The sequence below is a fragment of the Chlorocebus sabaeus genome, chromosome 25 (assembly GCF_047675955.1).
Source record: "Chlorocebus sabaeus isolate Y175 chromosome 25, mChlSab1.0.hap1, whole genome shotgun sequence".
In the NCBI taxonomy this organism is placed as follows: Eukaryota; Metazoa; Chordata; class Mammalia; order Primates; family Cercopithecidae; genus Chlorocebus; species Chlorocebus sabaeus.
Genome location: NC_132928.1, coordinates 49,111,632 through 49,133,441, shown reverse-complemented (window position 1 = coordinate 49,133,441; position 21,810 = coordinate 49,111,632). Strand labels below are relative to the sequence as shown.

Sequence of the window (21,810 nt, the reverse complement as noted above, 5' to 3'; positions counted from 1 at the left end):
ATAAATAAATAAAAGAAAAGATGTGGTCCATTAATAAAGGTTTCCCCACAGGGTTAATCTGTGGTGGGGTGTTTTTTGTTTGTGGGTGGGGGTGGGGTTCTGGTTTTAACAGAATAGTATGATGTTTGATGACACCACTTCTGGGACCAAATGTGTTATCTTTTTTGTGACACCAGAAACCAAATTTCTAACATTAGCTGGGTGTCCAACAATTGAGTTCAATTCTGACACTGATTACCTGGAGGTAGTACAGATCCCACAGCTTAAGGGCTCCATTTCATAAGACTGCCCCTGCTTAAGATGCTAGCTGCAAATGGGATGCCCGGGCTACCCACATTTTGTAACCGCCCAACTGTTTCTCCTTGCCCACTGCCTAGACAGAGCCAGTTTGTTATGACAGGGGAATTGCAATAGTGAAAGAGTTTAATTCACATAGAACCGGCTACACAGGAGACCAGAGTTTTATTATTTCTCAAATCAGTCTCCCCGAAAATTCGGGGATTGGAGTTTATAAGGATAATTTGGTAGGTAGTGGGCCAGTGAGTCGGGAGTGCTGATCGGTTGGGTTGGAGATGAAATCATAGAAAGTCGAAGCTGTCCTCTTGGTGCTGAGTCAGTTCCTGAGTGGGGACCACCATACCAGATGAGCCAGTTTATTGATCTGGGTGGTGCCAGCTCAGAGGACAGGGTCTGCGAAGTATCTCAGGCAGTGATCTTAGTTTTGTAATAGTGATGTTATCCCCAAGAGCAATTTGAGGAGGTTCAGAATCTTGCAACCTCCAGCTGCATGACTTCTAAACCATAATTTCTAATCTTTTGACTAGTTAGTACTACAAAGACAGTCTAGTCTCCAGGCAGGAAGGTAGTTTGTTTTGGGAAAGGGTTAATATTGTCTTTGTTTCAAAGTAGAACTCTAAACTATGTTCCTCCCAAAGTTAGTTTGGCCTATGCCCTGGAATGAACAAGGACAGTTTGGAGGTTAGAAGCAAGGTGGAGTTGGTTAGGTCAGATCTGTTGCACTGTAATAGTTTTCTAAGTTATAGTTTTTGCAAAGGTGTTTTCAGTTTCTTCCTGCCTCTGCAAATTTGAGGATTCCCATGATTTCCACCTCCAGGTTTGATAATTTGCTAGAACTACCCACAGTACTTAGGAAAGCACTGTACTTACCATTACAGATTTATTATAGAGGATACAACTTAAAAACAGCCTAATGGAGAGATGCACAGTGCAAGATGTTAGGATGGGGATGGCACACAGCCTGCACATTCTTGTGTTCACTAACTTGGAAGCTCTCTGAACCTTGATGTTTAAGGGTTTTTATGGTGGTTTCATTACACAGGCACAGTTGATTAAATGCTTTTCTACTAGTGATTGAGCTCAATCTTCAACCCTTCTCCATTCTTCAGAGGTCTGGAGGTGGGGCTGAAAGTTATAATCCTCTAATCACTTGATTTTTTTTGGTGACCAGCCACCATGAAGCATCTAGGACCCTTTGTCCCACTTCCTCCCATTGAGCGATCTCATTAGTATATAAAAGACAGTACATTCCAAAGGCTTTTGGAGCTCTATGCCAGGTACTGGACACAAAGACCAAATATTAATTTTTTATTATACCTCAGTTGCATTTTTGTATTGCTTCAGATTCTGTATAAGTAGTGAATATTACTGAATATTTTTTGGATTTAAGTATATGCGACATTAAAAAATTTTGTACATACATCATTTTCCATTTTTGTACATCCAGTATTTCAATAAAACTTTGGTTAAAATGAACAAAAATGCATTGATTTAAAATTTTTAATTTCTCTTGTTTCATTGGAAATTTTTTACTTTATATTATTAGGCCTGGTTAGTCATGGATCTGACAGTTTGGCCACTAATAGAGCAAATAGTAAATTCACTTGGGAAGAATATAATTTACTGGACTTGAGTACCTGTATTCTTTTCTTTGAAAGAGTGGGTTACTCTGGAAGTTTACTTCTTCCTTTTTGGTATTTATATGCTTGAATATTTGTGCTGGTTCTGGGGAGGGACGTTTTTGACTTCAAGGGCCATTCGGCAATGTTTAGTTTTCACAGCTGGAGGATGGGGATTGGTACTGTTATCTAATGGGTCTCTGGATGCCAGGAATGCTACTAAAAATTCTATAATTCACAGAGCAGCCCCTGCAACAAAGAATTATCTGGCCCAAAATGCTAATATTAACTGAGTTTGAGGAATCCTGCTATAGGCCAATATGGGCATCACCAGTGTTTAGATGGTATTTGAAGCTTTGAAACTGTGGATATCCTCATCCACTGAATTGATTTTACCATTTTGATAGATACAGAGAAATATTTCTCGTTCCTGTTCCCCAACGACTTATTGAGAGATTAATCTGCAGCCATCCAAATTACCTAAATACAGTTGTTAGCTAATCTAGAGTGTGGTTTTGGGGGGGGGGGAAGCAAACTATAAACCATACTATCTTTATACTCCTAAACCTTAGGGAAGACTTTCCAGATCACCACTGAAAAATGCTTTAGGACATTGGTCTGGGAAAAGATTTCATGAGTAAGAACTTAAAATCACAGGCAACAAAAACAAAAACAAAAACAAAAATGGGTTTATGTCAAACTACAAAGCTCCTGGACAGCAAAGGAAACAACAGAGTGAAAAAAGAACTTATAAAATAAGAGAAAATATTTGCACACTACTCACACTACAGGGGATTAATATCTGGAATATACAAGGAACTCAAACATCTTAACAGCAAAAAAAAATTGATTTAAAAATGGGCAAGTGATCTGAGCAGACATTTTTCAAAAGAAGATGTACAAGTGGCTAACAAATAAATGAAGAAAATGCTTAACATCACTCTTCATCAAAGAAATGCAAATCATAACCACAGTAAGGTATCATCTCACCCTAGTTAGGCTGTTATCAAAATGGCAAAAAACAAAACAAAACAAAAAAGCAATAAAAATGCTAGTAAGGATGCAGAGAGAAAGTAAGTTTTATACTCTGTTGGTAGGAATGTAAACTAGTACAGCTACTATGGAGAACAGTATGGAGATTCCTCAAATAACTACAAATAGAATTTTTTTTTTTAGACGGAGTCTCACTCTGTTGCCAGGCTGGAGTGCAGTGGTGCAGTCTCGGGTCACTGCAACCTCTGCCTCCTAGGTTCGAGCAATTCTCCTGCCTCAGCCTCCTGAGTAGCTGGGACTACAGGCACGTGCCACCATGTCCAGCTAATTTTTGTATTTTTAGTAGAGATGAGGTTTCACCATGTTGGCCAGGATCTCGATCTCTTGACTTCATGATCCACCCGCCTCTGCCTCCTGAAATGCTGGGATTGCAGGCGTGTGAGCACTGTGCCCGGCCCAAATAGAACTATTAATATGATATGATTCAGCAATGCCACTACTGGGCATGTATTCAAAGGAAAGAAAGTCAGTAAACCAAAGAGACATCTGTACCCCATTCTTACTGCAACACTAGCCAATAGCCAAGATAGGGAATCAACCTAAGTGTCCAACAACAGATGAATGACTAAAGATGTGGTGTATATACACAAAGGAACATTATTCAGTATAAGAAGGATGCAATTCTATTATTTGTGACAACATGAATGGAACTAGAAGACATTAGGTTAAATGAAATAAGCCAGGAACAGAAAGTTAAACACCACGTGTTCTCACTCACATGTGGAACCTAAGAATAGTTGATCTCATAGAAATAAAAAGTAGTGCAGAGGATACTAGAGGCTGGGAAGGGAAGAGGGCAGGGGGGAGGATAGGGAGAGATTTGTTAAAGGATACAGAATTACACAGCTAGATAGGAGGAATAAATTCTAGTGTTCTGTACCACTGTAGGATGACTATAGTTAACAATGGTATATAGTTTCAAATAGCTAGAAGGAGGATATTGAATGTTCTCAATACAAAAAATTATAGATGTTTTACATGATGGATATCCTAATTACCCTGATCTGATCACTATAGACCATATGTATTGAAATGTCACTGTGTACTCCAGGCATATGTACAGTTATTATTTGTGGATTAAAAATAAAATTTCTTAAAAAAATTATTTTTTTATTTTTTATTTATTTTTGAGATGGTTAAAATGAACATCATTTTAACCTGTCTCCCAGGCTGGGGATGTGGTAGCACACTCTGTGTCTGTCTCCCAGGCTGGAGTGTGGTAGCACAGTCTGTCTCCCAGGCTGGGGTGTGGTAGCACAGTCTTGACTTACTGCAACTTCCGCCTCCTGGGTTCAAGCGATCCTCCCACCTCAGCCTCCTGAGTAGCTAGGATTACAGGTGTGCATCACCATGCCCGGCTATAAAAAATAAAATTTCATTAGAAAAAGTATTGAAGGTGAAAAGAGTTCTGGAGAATGGTTGCACAACAGTGTGAATGTGCTGAACACTATTGAACTGTACATTTAAATATGGTTAAGATGGTGAGTTTTATGTTACATATACCTTACTACAATTTTAAAAAGATACTTGTATCCAGTTCTTGATAGTTTCTTATGCAGTTTTCTAGTTTTTTTCTCTAGGACTTTTGCTCTGTTTTCTTCAGTGTTTTTTCTTAGTCAAGAGAGTTTATAATCTCTCAGGTGATTTTTCATCCTTTTCCAGCTGTTCCTTAATTTTAAAGTATACAAGTTAGCCCTCATCCTAAAAATTGGACAATACTGGACTGATGTGAAGGTATAATGTTTGGATTTTAGTTTATAAATGTTAATTGAAGTGTTTATCAATATAGGGAACTATGTGTGTTCACTGAATATTGAAAAAGAACTATTTAGCTTCAGATACTTTCAGTATAAAGCTTACTCATGATTTCATATATTGTTTTTCTTTCTTTCTAATAGGCTTTTAAGGATATGCTGTATTCAGCTCAGGACCAGGCACCTTCTGTGGAAGGTAAGATGAATTAACCCTTAAGTTTAATCACAGAAAACCTCTTTTTAAGGAAAGATATTTTGTACCGCAGAGTATAAAACTAATATGATGATAAAACTAAAACTGTCCTATTATATAGGTCTTTTTTTCCTTTTAATAATATATATTATGATTATTTTCTATTTTATTCTAAATTTTTCTCTTGTCTAGTTCACCTTTACCCTATGACAGATCTTTTACTATGTCCTTATGTCATCTTAGGACTGTGTATCATATGTATTGGTTTAGTCAGAAGTTTTTCTCTGTAATGCTTCCTTACTTCCCCTCCCCTCTCCTCCCCTCCCCTCCTTCCTTCGTCCATAATATGCACAACACAGCTTTTCCTTTCTATTTATGTCATGCCTTTAGAGTGGGACCAGTAAAACAATGGAGAATGTTTACAATGGATGTATGTGTGTGTAAGCATGTTTATGTATACATGTGTACATGTTCTCATGTCAGTAAATAGGAGTTAATTCAACAACTGTTCTTGAGGGAGAATGTTCCTTCTGAGGCTGGATATTCTTTTTTTTTATTATTATACTTTAAGTTCTAGGGTACATGTGCACAACATGCAGGTTTGTTACATCTGTATACATGTGCCATGTTGTGCTGCACCCATTAACTCTTCATTTACATTAGGCATATCTCCTAATGCTATCCCTCCCCGCTTCCCCCAACCCCTCACAATAGGACCCAGTGTGTGATGATCCCCTTCCTGTGTCCAAGTGATCTCATTGTTCAGTTCCCACCTATGAGTGAGAACATGCGGAATTTGGTTTTCTGTTCTTGCGATAGTTTGCTGAGAATGATGGCTTCCTGTTCTTGCAATAGTTTGCTGAGAATGATGGTTTCCAGCTGCATCCATGTCCCTACAAAGGACACGAACTCATCCTTTTTTAATGGCTGCATGGTATTCCATGGTGTATATGTGCCACATTTTCTTAATCCAGTCTGTCACTGATGGATGTTTGGGTTGATTCCAAGTCTTTGCTTTTGTGAATAGTGCCGCAATAAACACACGTGTGCATGTGTCTTTACAGCAGCATGATTTATAATCCTTTGGGTATATCCCCAGTAGTGGGATCACTGGGTCAAATGGTATTTCTAGTTCTAGATCCATGAGGAATCGCCACATTGTTTTCCACAATGGTTGAACTAGTTTATTCTTTTAAAATTCCACATCAGGTTTTTAAAATGAGAGTTGAGTGTGAAAAAATATGTATCGAGAATATTCTAAGTTGGATGTACAGAATAATATCTTTATAAGACACCAATTCTGTGAAGTTATTCTAGTGACAAGCTATTAGAGACTTGTTCTTATGACAACAGATAGTGAAGTTGTTTAATAAAACTGTAGATTTATAGTGAAAAGTATCATTTCATCAGTCATATAGAAATATCCATCTTTCATCTCAAACCATTCTGAATTAAAAACATATTTCCTCTGAACACGTAAAAATCTTTTCTCTTATATTAAGTCAGGAATTGGCAGTTAGTTTCATGTCACTGAATTTTAGACTATAATATATGTAATTCTCTAATATTTAACTCAGGACACTTAAGGTTTATCAATATGTTTGGTTTTTTATTTGGTTATCTCTTATAAAGAATACCTCCTTTAACTATTTAAAAAATATAAGAAAAATGAAATTCCATAGAAGCTGAACTGATTCCTAACCCTGTGTAACTTGCTTTAATATTGGTTCACTTATTTTACTATTCTGTTTGCAACAAAGATACTCTGAGATATATTGAAAATGATGATGATATTTATTCATCCCTTTTAGTCTGGAGCATGTTTCTAGTATTTTAAAATTTTCTTTCAGCAGTTATTAGAGAAAAACTGAATTTTGTGAAAGTATGTTCAAAATGACAAACATTTATAGTTAAGAGCCTTTTCTTTCTCTCATTCTCCAGAGACATTAACTTCTTTGGACCATGTTATAGGGGAAGTATTGTAGGAACATGTACTACTTTCACAAGAAAAACATCTGCACACATTCTTTCTTTATACTTTCATGTAAACATACTATACAACTATAGTTTTATAGTGAATTATTACTTTCTTCTTAGTAGGACATTTCAGGGTACTACCTTAACTTCATTGATAAAATGGGCTTTTTCTCAAAAGCAAGTCAGTATAACAATTTCAGTGTATTGAGAAATTATTTTACTTTAATTTGCTCTCTATGACTCAAACAGACACATTCAAATTCCTAGTTATTTTGTTTCATCCTTTGAGAGTGAATTTTAATGAATCAGTTATACATTGCAAAAAAATCTCTATTTAAAATAAATGATTTATGATTATAACTAGGAAGTGCTAATATTCTGAAATAATATAGATAAGGACTTACTCTCAGGTATTCCTTATCAATTTATATGTAAATATATATTTCAGATATATTTCTGATACATTTCATTATCTACTCTTCTATGTAATCACTGGTATTTCTGATATATTTCTGACGTATATCATTACCTACTCTTCTATGTAATTGCTGGTATTTTTGTGTAACCATTTACATTGGAAATATATGACTGAGATATTGACTTAGAATTCTGTGTTACAGATTATACAGTATGTTATTAATTTTTCTTTTCTTTTTCTTTTTTTTTTTTTTTTTTTGAGACAGGGCCTTGCTCTGTCACCCAGGCTGGCTTGCAGTGGCGTGATCTTGGCTCACTGCAACCTCCGCCTCCTGGGGGTTCAAGTGATTCTCCTGCCTCAGCCTCCTGTGTAGCTGGGATTATAGTATAGGCGCCTGCCACCATGCCCAGCTAATTTTCGTATTTTTAGTAGAGATGGAGTTTTGCCATGTTGACCTGCCTGGCCAGTTTTACCATGTTGGCCAGGCTGGTCTCAAACTCCTGACCTCAACTGATCCACCCACCTTGGCCTCCCAAGTGCTAGGATTACAGTCATGAGCCACTGTGCCCAGCCTATTGATTTTTTAAATAATGGCATATTTAAATTTTTACTATTTTGTTATGCTTTTCTGCAGAAAGACTTATAAATATAGAATACATGGCAGTAGATTAGGGGATTAAAGTGACTAGAATTGTGAGGTTTTTTAATTCCTGATGTCAGTGAGTATACTACCTCTTGATATTTGTAACAAATTAAATTAAACTGCAAATTGGAGGTTTCCCATCAGTGCGTCAATCAATTATACCTTAATAATCAGGATTGTTCTGAGGCAAGATAATTTTTTACCTTTATAGATTAAGTATAACAATTCTTACATATAGTACCCATTTGACATTGTAAGTGTCAAGTTTTCAGTGATATAGAACTGTGGAAAATATAAATTGAAATATCTTTTACCTTTTCTCATGTTCCCTACTCCCAGTTTACTGTCTCAGTAATTTTATGGAATTAATCTACTTGGGTAAATGCTCACATCCTTACATCTTTATTTTTTTTTAAACTGTCTTCCCTCTTTCCCAGGATACTTTTGAAATTATATATATATAAATTATGTGCTGTATTTGTTTAATCTATTTTAGTTTTTCCTCTGAATTAATTTCAAGAAAAGCTTCAAACTTCATTTTGTCATATTCTTTTTAAATGTATTTTTTGCTTAAAAGTATCAATGTTTTCTACTCTTCATTTGTGATGGAAAAATATGAGAATCCAATAGTCAATCTAGGTAACGGAACTAAGAAATTTATATTTCTAATGGAAAGGGACATTAAAAGATCATTTTGCTTAACCTTTGTTTTAGATTTGTGTATTGTGAGACCACTTTAAGGTTGCATGACTCAATAATGACAGTTGGGATTATTATTGCTCTATTTGACAACAAAAGAGAATTCTGGAGATTAAACTAATATAAAAAGACTTTTTAAAAAATGACTTTGCATTTTTCTCCAAATGATATATTTGAATATAATTTTAATTTGGACATTTCCTTGTGTCTCTATTTTTAAAAGATTTAAGAATTTTTAAAAACATTACTTTGAAAAATACTAGGCTATTTAACTTGTTAGAATAAAGCAAATTGTATCTTTCAATAAATTTCTCTCCTCATTTTTTTATTACTCCATATAGTTCCCAGAAGTATTGGGGAAGGTTTATAGAATAAGATCGCACATATTAGATAGGAATAGTTACAGAACTTAGAATAAGGGGAAAATGAAGATAGAATAGTGAGAGTAAAACTAGAGTAAATTTAATAGAATAGATACCATGAAGATTCTGGAACAGAAAAAGAACATCAGGCATAAACTAGAGAAATCTGGGTAATGTATGGATTTTAGTTAATAATAATATATCATTATTGATTCATTGATTATGACAAATGTACCATATTTATGCAAGATGTTAATGATAGAGGGGCAGCTGGGTTGAGGGAATATTGGAACTCTCTGTACTATCTTTGCACCTTTTCTGTAAGTCTAAAACTATTCTAAGGTTAAAAGTTTATTTGGCCAGTTGCAATGGTTCACACCTGTAGTCTCCTGACTACTTGAGGTCAGGAGTTCGAAACCAGCCTGGACAACATGGTGAAATCGTGGCTCTACTAAAAATATAAAAATTAGCTGAGTGTGGTGGCGCATGCCTGTAGTCCCAGCTACTCTGGAGGCTAAGCAGTGGGAATTGCTTGAACGTGGAAGATGGAGGTTGCGGTGAGCTGAGATCGTGCCACTGTACTGCAGCCTGGGCAAAAGAGTGAGACTGTGTCTAAAAAAAAAAAAGTGTATTTAAATAAAATAGATACCATAAGATTTTGTACAATTGACACAATGTAAATTCAACTCTGAATTTTCAGAGGACAAAGATATTATTTCAAAATTGATATAAGGTGAATTTACACTAGTTCCTCAAAAAACATAGCTTTTACTGGAGTTGAAATTTGAGAGGAAATTCTTCCTTGGACTCTCATGGAGAGTCTTTTGTTTGTGTGTTGAATAGTATCTCCAACAATAGTTTTACAAAGAGCATGACAGTGAGTTTTAAAAGACTGCTTCTTATAATCCAAGGATGTAATGTAAAAATGTGTTACTTGTGACCTACAATCCCTAAATAATCTGGTCCTAAATCATAAATGTCCATGATCTCACCTTCTACATTTCCCCCATTTTTTCCTAGGCTCCTTTCTTTCTTTACCTAAATCAGGCCAAGCTTCCTCTTGCGGTCTGATGTAGCCACTTAGTCACTTTATATTGCGTCACTCTAGTTTATTTCTTTGCATAGCATTTGTTACTTTCTGATATCTTGTTTTAAAAAATTGATTAATTCTCTTAATGGAATGTAAGTCTCTTGTGACTAGTGATTATGACTTTTTAAAATTTTTACATGTAGTATCTGAAATAGGCACGTAAGTTTATGTATTTACTGGACACATCATTGAGTAGGAATAAAAGTGAATCATTTTCCTCAATTCCTTGAAGCCAACGTACTGTTTATGAAAAAAGGAGTAAATTAACCTAGCTTGCTTCTCTATGTGTGTGTGTGTGTTTTAAAATTTTTTCAAATTCTCTTGATCTATTATGTTTAGATGCAGAATTTTACCTGCTGGTTAGATGACCAAACATATTATTATTAGTTGTTTTACAGTACTAGCATTTTGATTTCATAAGGTATAGTCTGAGATGACACATAGGGTATTTTTAAAAAATTAGTAGAGGAGCAGATGATACAAGATCATAATTTTAAAGGTTTTTTGTTTTTGTAGCATCATGTTTTATTGCTGAGAAACTATATTTTATGAAGTATTGAGAGTATTTTGTTAAAACACTAATTAAACCGTTTCTAAAGTTTTTATGTTTAGTATGCCTCCTTTCAAAGATACATGAAATCGGCATAGATTTGAAAGACCATATGTAAGTTGTTAGAGGATTTTTAAGTATCTACTCAGTGGAATGTATTTTTTAGACTAAATTAAAATAGACCTATTGACTGATAATTTTCCTTTTATATTTTGTTTCTGTTTTTATCTTATAATACATTCCTTTTGATGGAGAGTATACATAGCTAATGTTAGCTTAATTCATCTCTGAGTCAGTTAGCTTAATACAGCTATCTGACTTTCTGAAATTGGATAAATAAATAGAGATAAGGACATAAGTAAATGGCCACCACACTAGTCTCTGTTTTTCTGCCGTTTCTTCTTTAGTCTCCCTGTTCCCTCCCCAGTCTTGTGAACAGGTTTTGTTAGAAATTTTGGCTTAGGTTCTCTCTGCTTATTCTATTTGGTTAGCAGATGTGTTACAGTCTCCCTAAGCTCCTTAGAATTCAGTTCTTAGTGACATTGAAGATGAAAGTGTGCTTGTAAATTATTCATTCTTATTATACGCTTCAATGGACAGGGTCCACTTCAAGCATCTTCTTCCATGTCACCCCTGTCCCCAGATCTTTGTTGTTTTAACAGATGTGAGCTTGCTTTTTAGTTCTGGAGAATGGAAGACTGAATTGCATTTCTAAAATTCATGAAGTAGTTTTCGCATTTATAGGATTACTGTCAAATATGTGCATTTATATAACATTACTTTTTCATGTTATTTTAAACCTTGTCCCCCCCCCCCCCCCGCCGTTTCCACTTTGTTATCCTGCATATTTATTTCGAAAAAAATTATTTACATGACTTTTCTGACCTAGGTATAAAACAATTTGGTGTTTATAATAGGCAGAGCTATATTTAATCTGCTACATTTTCAGCTGGGCAAAGGCAGGAGAATAGCTTTTCTAAGTTCTATTTTTCTGTTAATGTTGTTTTGTCAGTAAGGTATCCTAGTCATTTACTGTCTCTGCTTGAAGTGAGTTAATGTTGCATGAGAAGACTATACAAGGGATTAGTAATGAGGTTAACCCCAAGAATGAAATGGTAGATCTATCTGTAGGCACTGAGCCTTGTTGTGAGAGCCATAAAGAAATACAGATGGCTAAGATTGGAGGTTGATACAATAGCCAAGCCAACAAAATAATTGCCATCTCTTTAAGAATGATATATTTTATTCTTCATTAACTCCCTTTAGAAAGGATGAAAAGACCTGATTGATACTCAAAAGTCATGTAATGGAGTTACTGCTGAAGGATGTGCCTTATTGATTATTTGTTTCATGTTTACATTGGAAAATGATTTGCGTGTTCATTTGTGTTATGGCAGTGACAACTTGTAGATAACAAGAACTATTAACTTCAAAAATGGACTCGTATATTCTATAAAGATGTCAGTAACCTCAGTGTAGTTCGCTAATAGGCAAGGTGTACTTCTGAAGAACAGATAGCATTGATACTTGATTTGAAGAAATATCTACTTCTTTTTCACAGAAAGAGAATTAGATCTAATTTAATGCCCATTGTTATGACATTAGATAATGATATAAATAGTAAAATTATGTTATGAAAACAAATACGGTTTTTAGTAGCATACAGGTAGGAAGCTGGAAGCGGTGAAGAAATGTTGTGAACACAGGTTTATAATCCTTTCTTCGTGACACTGTATTTAATAAATCTTTAGTGTTTAAAGTATTTCATCACCTGTAAAAGTCACTAATATATAAAGTCACTGTTTTAGTTATCACACAGTGTCATTTCTTTTTTATTACCAAGTTTGAGAGAAGGTCATGAAATAGGGAAGAGATAATGATAAAACATTAAATCATGGAACAAAAAAGGTCTGGGAATTAAAAATGTAGACTCTACACTGTAGAGGAAAAGGTAACAGCAGATGGATATGATGATTTCAGATAGAATTTCCTGAAGTAGACATTAGAAAGCTGGAGCAATTGTTAAAGTTTAAAGTTGGCAGAGTTCAAAGTAAGGGAAGTTCCTCCTTGAGTTCTTTTCATTTTCTTTAGGCAAGACCACCTAAGGTGTTTAGTAAAGAAGCAATGAGAAAGCTAGAAAGAAGCATATGAAGTTGTGATCAGAGAGTAGTGGTTTTCCAGTACTAGGTATCATTGAATAAAAGAAAAATTCCTGCCATTGAAATGGAAGAGATGCTCTAAAAATCATTTAGAGTAGCATCGACTTCAATTATCTGAGGCAGTATGAAGAAAAAAGAGGAAGTCAATAATTGGAAAAGTAGATAATCTCTTGTGTTAGTTTCCTTCAGTTGCTGTAATAACCACAAACTTGGTGGCTTAAAATGACAGACATTTATTCTCTCACAGTTTTGGAGGCCAGAAGTCTGAAATCAAGGTGTCTGCAGGGCTACCTTCCTTCTGGAATTCTGGGGGAGAATCCGTTTTTTGCCTCTTCCAGCTTCTGATTATTGCTGGCTTTCTTGGCCTGTGGCCACTCCAATTCATGCCTCTTTACCTTATCCTTTGTCTGTCCTCTGGGTATCTAAGGACATTTGTCATTGGATTTAAGGTCTGCCTGGACAATCTAGGATGATGTCATCTCAAGATCTAGAATTACATTACAAAGACTCTTTTTCCCAGTAAGATCACATCACAGATTCTAGGGATTTGATATAGATATCTTTTTTGGTGGAGGGGAAGGGACACTTTTATGCCTACCATATTCTTAAAAAAATTTTTTTTAGTTGTTGTTTTAGAGACAGGATCATACTCTGTCATCCAGGCTGTAGTGCAGTGGCACAATCATAGCCCACTGCAGCCTCAAACTCCTGAGCTCAGGAGACTGTCCCATCTCAGTCTCTCGAGTTGCTAGGACTACAGGCCCATGCCACTGTGCCTGGATAATTTAAGAAATTTTTTTGTAGAGACAGGGTATTGCTATGTTTCCCAGGCTGATCTTGAACTCCTGGGCTCAAGCGATCCTCTCGCCTTGGCCTCCCAAAGTGCTGGGATTATAGGCATGAGCTGCCATTCTCAGCCTACTATATTCATGCATTTACATTTAAAAAATACATTTTAATGTTCTTCAAATTGTGAACTAGAGCTTGAAGTCCAAATGAGGCATTTGCTTCAAGTGTTTCTACCTGCTGTATTTTGAAAGGAGCAGTCAAATGGTGTCAAAGAAAAATTCAGGTATGATTCCAGAAAGTGAAAAACTGGCCAATAGATATTAGTCAGACTTGAGTGTATAAAATATAGTAAAGGACCATTTATCTGTCTCTAGTGATAGTTACCTACAAAATATTCCAAGTTATATCTCAAATTTATCTTTATTTCCAATATCCTTCACGGGGGAAACAAGGACCACAGATCTCTTTTTAGTACACAGGATCAATGTATTCCCCTCCCCCAATTTTTTTTGATTGTGGAACTTTTAAAGACATACAAAAGTAGTGAGGATGTATAAAGAACCCCACTTTTCAATAATTGAACTTTAACCATTATCAGTGAAAGGGCTAATTGTGTTTCACCCTACTCCTGATTGTTGTGTGTGCGCGCGTGCATACACACACACACACACACACACACACCCACCATGTTTTCTTTATCCATTCATCTGTTGATTCCATATCTTGGCTATTGTGAGTAGTGCTGCAGTATGCATGTTGGTGCTGATATCCCTTTGATATAATTTCCTTTTCTTTGGATTGGTGGATTAAGTGGTCGTTCTATTTTTAGTTTTTTTAAGAACCCTCCAATCTGTCGTTCACAGTGGCTGTAGTAATTTACATTCCCACCAACAGTGAATAAGAGTCCCCTTTTCTCTGCATCTTCAGCAGTATTTGTTATTTTTTATCTTTTTGATAATAGTTATTCTAACTGGGGTAAGTTGATATCTCATTGTGGTTTTGATTTGCATATCCCTGATGATTAGTGATATTGAGCACTTTTTTCATGTACCTGTTGGCCATTTGTATGTCGTCTTTTGAGAACTGTCCATTCAAATCCTTTGCCCAGTTTTTAATGGGATTATTTGTTTTTTCATCATTGAGTTGTTTGAGTTCCTTGTGTATTCTGGATACTAGTTGCTTTTCAGATGAATAGTTAGCAGATATTTTCTCCCACTCTGCAGGTGCTCTCTTCACTCTGTTGATTGTTTCCTTCGCTGTGCAGAAGCCTTTTAGTTTAATATAGTCCCATTTGTGTGTGTGTGTGTGTGTGTGTGTGTGTTTTACTTTTGTTACCTGCACTTTTGAAGTCTTAACCGTGAAATGTTTTCTCAGACCAATGTTCTGAAGCATATCCCTTTGTTTTCTTCTGGTAGTTTTATAGTTTCAGGTCTTACATTTAAGTCTTCTATCCATTTTGAGTTGATTTTTGTATGTGGTAAGAGAGGGGGATCTAGTTTCATTCTTCTGCATATGGATATCCAGTTTTCCCAGCATCATTTTTTGAAGAGGTTATTCTTTCTCAAGTGTATGTTCTGGAGCCCTTGTTGAAAGTCAGTTTTCTGTAAATATGTGGGTTTATTTTTGGATTCTTTATTCTGTTCCACTGGCCTGTGTATATGTGTTTAGTCCAATATCTTGCTATTTTGGTTACTATAGCTTTGTAGTATACTTTGAAGTCAGGTAGTGTGATGCCTTCAGCTTTGTTCTTTTTGCTTGGGATTGCTTTGATTATTTGGAGTCTTTTGTGGTTCCATGCAAATTTTGGGATTTTTTTTTCCTATTTCTGTGAAGAATATCATTGCATTTTGATAGGGGTTGTATTGAATCTGTAGATTGCTTTGGGTAGTATGGTCATTTTAATGCTATTAATTCTTCTGACCCATGAGCATGGGATATCTTTCTGTTTGTGTTGTCTTCACTTTCTTTCATTGGTGTTGTTTAGTTCTTATTGTAGAGGCCTTTTGCCTCCTTGGTAAAATTTATTCTTGGGGGTGTGTGTGTGTGTGTGTGTGTGTGTGTGTATACATATGTATGTATGTATATGTATATATATGTAGCTATTGTAAATTAGATTGCTTTCTTTTCAGTTAGTTCATTATTGATATATAGAAATGCTACTGATTTTTCATATGCTAATTTTGTATCCTACAGCTTTACAGAATTTATCAGTTCTAAGAGGTTTTTTGGTGAAATCTTTAGGTTTTTCCATATCTAAGATCATGTCATCTATAAAGCAGGACAACTTGACTTTCTCTTTTCCAATTTGGATTCTTTTTTATTTCTTTCTCTTGTCTGATTGCTCTGGGTAGGAATTTCAGTTCTATGTTCAATAAGAATGATGAAAGTGGGCAGTTCTTATAAGAAAGGCTTTCACCTTTCCCCCTTCAGTATGATGTTAGCTGTGGCTTTGTCATATATGGCCTTTGTTATGTTGAGATACGCTCTTTCTGTGCCTAGTTTGTTGAGAGTTTTTATCATGAAAGGACATTGAATTTTATCAGATGCTTTTTTTGTGTGTCTGTTGAGATAAGCATATGTTTTTGTTTTCTGTTGATGTGGTATTTCATATTTATTGATTTGTATATGTTGAGCCATCCTTGCATCCCTGGGATAAATCCCACTTGATCATGGTGTATTATCTTTTTGATGTATTGATAGATTTTGTTTGTTAATATTTTGTTGAGGATTTTTGCTTCTGTGTTTGTCAGAGATATTGGCCTACAGTTTTTTTTGTTGTGTCTTTGTCTGATTTTGTTATTGGAGTAATGCTGGGCTTGTAGAATGAGTTAAGAAGAGTTTTCTCCTCTCCAGTTTTTTGGAATAGCTTGAGGAGAACTGTTGTTAGTTCTTTACAAGTTTGGTAGGATTCAGCAGTAAAGCCATCCAATCCTGGAATTTTCTTGGTTGGGAGACTATTTTTTATTATTGATTCGGTCTTACTACTCGTTATTGGTCTGTTCAGGTTTTCTGTTTCTTCCTGATTCAATCTTGGTAGGTTGTTCAGGAACTTATTCATTTTCTCCAGGTTTTAAAATTTGTTAGCATTAATTTGTTTATAATATTAGCACTAATTTGTTCATAATAGTCTCTAATAAGTTTGTATTTCTGTGGGATCAGTTGTAATGTCTCCTTTTTTCTTTCTAATTTTATATGGGTATTCTTTTTTTCTTGGTTAGTCTTACTAGTGGTTTATCCATTTTACTTTTTCAAAAACTTATTTTGCTGATCCTTTATATATTTTTTTAGTCTCTATTTTTTGTTTATTTCTGCTCTGATCTTTATTATTGCTTTTTTTTTTTTTTTTTTTTTTGAGACGGAGTTTCACTCTGTCACCCTGGCTGGAGTGCAGTGGTGCGGTCTCGGCTCACTGCAACCTCCGCCTCCTGGGTTCATGCCATTCTCCTGCCTCAGCCTCCTGAGTAGCTGGGACTACAGGCGCCAGCCACAACGCCCGGCTAATTTTTTGTATTTTTAGTAGAGACGGGGTTTTAATGTTTTGCATTTTTAGTAGAGACGGGGTTTCACTGTGTTAGCCAGGATGATCTCGATCTCATGACCTTGTGATCTGCCCACCTCAGCCTCCCAAAGTGCTGGAATTACAGGTGTGAGCCACTGCACCTGGCCTATTATTGCTTTTCTTCTACTGATTTGGGCTTGACTTGTTCTTGTTTTTCTAGTTCATTGAGGTGTATCATTAAATAATTTGAAATCCCCCTACTTGTTTGATGTAGGTGTTTATTGCTATAAACTTTCCTCTTAGCACTGTTTTAACAGTGCCTGTAGGTTTGGGTATGTTGTGGTTCTATTTTCATTTGTTTTAAGACATTTAAAATTTTTCTTTTTAATTTCTGTATTGACCCAGTGGTCATTGAGGAGCATGTTGCTAATTTTCATGTATTTGCGTAGATTACAAAGTTCTTCTTGTTATTGATTTATAGTTTTATTCCATTGTAGTCTGAGAAGTTACTTGACATGATTTTGACTTTTAAAAAATTTTTGAGATTTGTTTTGTGGCCTGACATATGGTCTGTCCTAGAGAATGTTCCATGTGCTGATGAGAAGAATGTTTATTCTGCACCTGTTGGGTGAAATGTTCTGTAAGTGTCTGTTGGGTCCATCTAGTTTAAGTGCAGTTAAGATGTTTATTTGTTTATTTTCTGTCGAGATGATTGATCCAATGGTGAGAGTGGCGTGTTGAAGTTCCCAACTATTAGTGTATTGGAATCTCTTTCTTTAGGTCTAGCATTTGCCTTAAATATCTGGGTGCTCTGGTGTTGGTACATACATATTTAGAATTGTTGTATCTTCTTGCTGAATTTTTTTTATCATTATTTAATGACCTTCTTTGTCTCATTTTACAGTTTTTGACTTAAAGTTTGTTTTATCTGATGCTGACTTACTCACTTTTGGTTTCCATTTGCATGAGATATCTTTTTCCTTCCCTTTGAGTCTATATGTGTCTTTACAGGTGAAATGGGTTTCTAGTAGGCAGCATATAGGTGAATCATGTTTTAAAAATCCATTCAGCTAGTATATATCTTTTAAGTGGGGAATTTAATCCATCTACGTTCAAGATTATTATTGATAGTTGAGGACTTATTCCTGTAATTTTGTTCATTGTTTTCTGTTAATTTTATAAATCCTTTGCTTTTTTATTCTGTTCTTGTTTATCATGTGGTTTGGTGGTTTCCTGTAATGACAACATTTGTTTCCATTTTCTTTCTCATGTTTGTGTATCTGCTGTACCCGTGATTTTTATACTTTAGTGTGTTTTCATGATGGTAGATATTATTCTTTAGCTTTCAGATGTAGAATTCCCTTAAGTATTTCTTTTAGGACTGGTTTAGTGGTGATGAATGAATGCCCTCAGTTTTTGCACATTTGGAAAAAAAAAATTCTCCTTCATTTTTTAAGGATAGCTTTGTTGGGCATAGTATTTTGGCTGGTGGATTTTTTTTTTCCTTCCAGCACTTTGAATATATCATCTCATTGTCTTCTGACCTGTAAGGTTTGTAGTGAGAAATCTACTGTTAGTCTGATGTTAATTACTGTATATGTGACTTGACAATTTTCTCTTGATGTTTTTAGAATTCTCTCTTTGACTTTTGATAGTTTGATTATAATATGCTTTGGGGAGGACCTTTGTGGGTTGAATCTGTTTGGGAATTCTTGAGCTTCTGGATCTGGATAACCAAATCTCTTGCAAGACTTGGAGAGTTTTCAATTATTTTGTTAAATAGGCTTTTTATATCTTTATCCATCATTTCACCTTCTGGGATTCCTAGAATTAGAATATTTATCTGCTTTATGGTGTCCCATATGTCACATAGGCTTTCTTTAGTTTCTTTTATTCTTTCTTTCTTTTTTTTTTAGACTAACTGGGTTATTGAAAAGTATTTGTCTTCAAGTTCAGAAATTCTTTCTTCTGCTTGATCTAGTCTATTGTTGAAGCTCTTTATTGTATCCTTCATTTCATTCATTGACTTCTTCAGTTCTAGGATTTGTTTGATTTTTTTAAAAATGGTATCTTTTTGTTACTTTCTCATTCTGATCATGAATTGTTTTCCTGATTTCTTTATATTGTTTATCTATGTTCTCTTGTGTCTCATGGAGTTTCTTTAATACTATTTTGAATTATTTTTCAGGCATTTAATAAATTTCTCTTTTTTGGGATTTTTTTTTTTTTTCCTGGAGAACTTGTGTTTCTTTCATATTTTCTTGCTTTTTCATGTTTCTTGCATCCTTATGCTGATGTCTGCACCTCTGATGTAACAGTCACTTCTTCCAATTTTATGTATTGACTTTCTTGGAGAAAGACTTTTTCCTATAGGCATAACTATAGTGTTGATTGGGTAGGTTGCTTTGGTTTTGATTGTAGGTAGGGCAGTAGTGTAGTTTCTGAATTATTTATTTAGCTTTAATCAGTGTCAGTGGTATCTATGAGTTTCTCATTGGCTTAGACTGTGTTTTTTAGTGAAGGCTGTTTTGAGGCTTTGCTGGGGATGAAAACACTAGACCAACTAGTCCTTGGGCACCAGTGGTGGTGGCACTGGGCAAGGTGGGCAAGGTGGACATGTTCCCAAGCCACTGGATGGCATATATGGATGCCAGCAGTAGTGATCAGGGTCACCAGGTCAGTAGTTGGCACACTCATACTCAAGCAGTGGTGGTGGTGGGCGGAGTGGGCTTGTCTTCAGTTCCTGGACATCATATGTGTATGTCAGCAGTGGGCAGAGCAGACCTATCTGCAGGCCTCTGGATAATGCATATGGGTGCCAGCATCTGTTGGGGTGGGTCATTCCCAGTTCTTAGGCTCCCAGATGATGTGTGTAGGTGCTGGCCATGGTAAGCAGGGTAGACCTCTTCTCAGGCCCCTGATTATGCACATAATGCACCAATGGCAGGCAGGGCAGATCAATTCTCAGTCATGCTGATGACAGGCACAGCTACTGGCAGCAGTGGTGGACGAGGGCAGGACTCCCCTCATGCCCCCAGATTTTTTACATGGCCCCTAATTGTTTTATGTGTATTTTGAGATTTATTAGCTTAAATAGGGACCCAAATAAGAGTCATCATACAATATATTGTGATTGATTAGTAGGTCTCTTAATTTTTCATTGGTCTATAATGTTACCATTCAGTACAGAAGGCACTAGCCATATGTAGCTATTTACATTGATTAAAACTGAAATGAAATCATCTGGTCCTTAGTTGCCCTACCCATATATCGAGTACTCAGTAGCGATGTGAGGTTAGGGGCTACCATACTGGACAGTACAGATTATTTCTGTTATTACAGAAAATTCTGTTTGTTAGAGCTGATTTATAGGTTTCCGCTCCATCTCTTTTTTTTCTTGAATTTTTTGTTTGTCTTTTTACAGTTTTGTTATTATTGTTGTTATTTTTTGATGGAAGAAACTGGCTTATTCAGGTTTTTTTGTTTTTGTCTCCTAGAGTCTGGATTTTGCTGATTGTACTCCTGTGGTGCATCTTAGCGTAGTTTCTGTTCTCTTTATTTACTGTAAATTTGTAGTTAAATCTAGAGGCTTGTTTCCATTCTGACTATATATAATGTGTATATGTTTTTTTCTCAAGAACACTTTATAGGTGCTGGAGTGTATTTCTATCAGGAGGAATATATATATATATATATATATATAAAAATCAAACTATCTGTTTTGTTACTACTGATGATCATTGCCTAACCCTAGATCTTTTAATTCATTATGGTTTACAAAATAGTGGTATCCTAACGCTCCTGTGTTTATTAGCCAGAATTCTTCTATAAAGGGAAACTTCCCTTTGTCAATTATTTGGTTATTCTTACATACAGATTGTATAGGAAAGAGAGCATAAATGCTTAATTATTTCCCTTAGTTTATCTTTTTCAAAATAATGTCGATTCTCTAACATTTTCCAAAGATGACAGTGAAACGTTTTAAGTGTCTTATTCAATTTGTATATTTCAATGTATTTGGTACAATGCAGTTTTATCCCTATTAATGATTAAATTCCCATCTTTGGCCAATGGGAGCCTATTCAGTTTGTTTTCTCATTCCTTTTGATAGAATCCTAGTATCCTATTATAGCTTCTTTTCTATTTGATATGACAAAATTTTCCAGACTTATCATATGTATTTCCAGCCTGGGACCTCCAATCAGCCAGTTTTCCAGGGACTGTTGGTTTGTTTTTTGTTTTTTTTTTCAGTCATAATCATGGAATCTTACTTCCTTTTAGACGCCACATACTGGAAACTGCTTTGGAAGTATCATTGCTACTGGGTTATTCACTGTTTCAGGCTTTCTGTTTCATGGAATAGAAATGCATGCATGTACACACTCTTATAAATATAAATGTATATATATATTTAAGGATACAATTCTTTATTCTTTAAAGCTTAAATTCTTAGTAAGTACACTTTGGATTTGACAAAATGTGTCTACTGTAGATGAAAAGATAAACTGTGATGATTTTAATCTTTGAGTAATACTCTTAGGCCTGGCAACCACAAGCATAACTTTTTGGGATTAGGGTGTTGGGGTGGGGGATCTACCTGTATTGATTAAAATTTCATTTTCTTGTTGAAGGTTGAAAGGTAAAAGATTGTTTATCACCTTGGAAACAGAGTGCCAATTCGTGTTTCCTGATGAGAAATTGACCAGCT

General features: G+C 35.3%; 1 protein-coding gene across 1 annotated transcript in view; it reads left to right on the top strand.

The window, feature by feature from the left end:
• The window catches only part of XPR1 (xenotropic and polytropic retrovirus receptor 1), a 259,285-nt gene that overhangs the window by 48,095 nt on the left and 189,380 nt on the right, over positions 1–21,810 (top strand). The window contains exon 2 of the mRNA XM_007989307.3: positions 4,868–4,919. Coding sequence (XP_007987498.2) covers positions 4,868–4,919 — 52 coding nt within the window. The remainder of the gene's footprint in view (positions 1–4,867; positions 4,920–21,810) is intronic.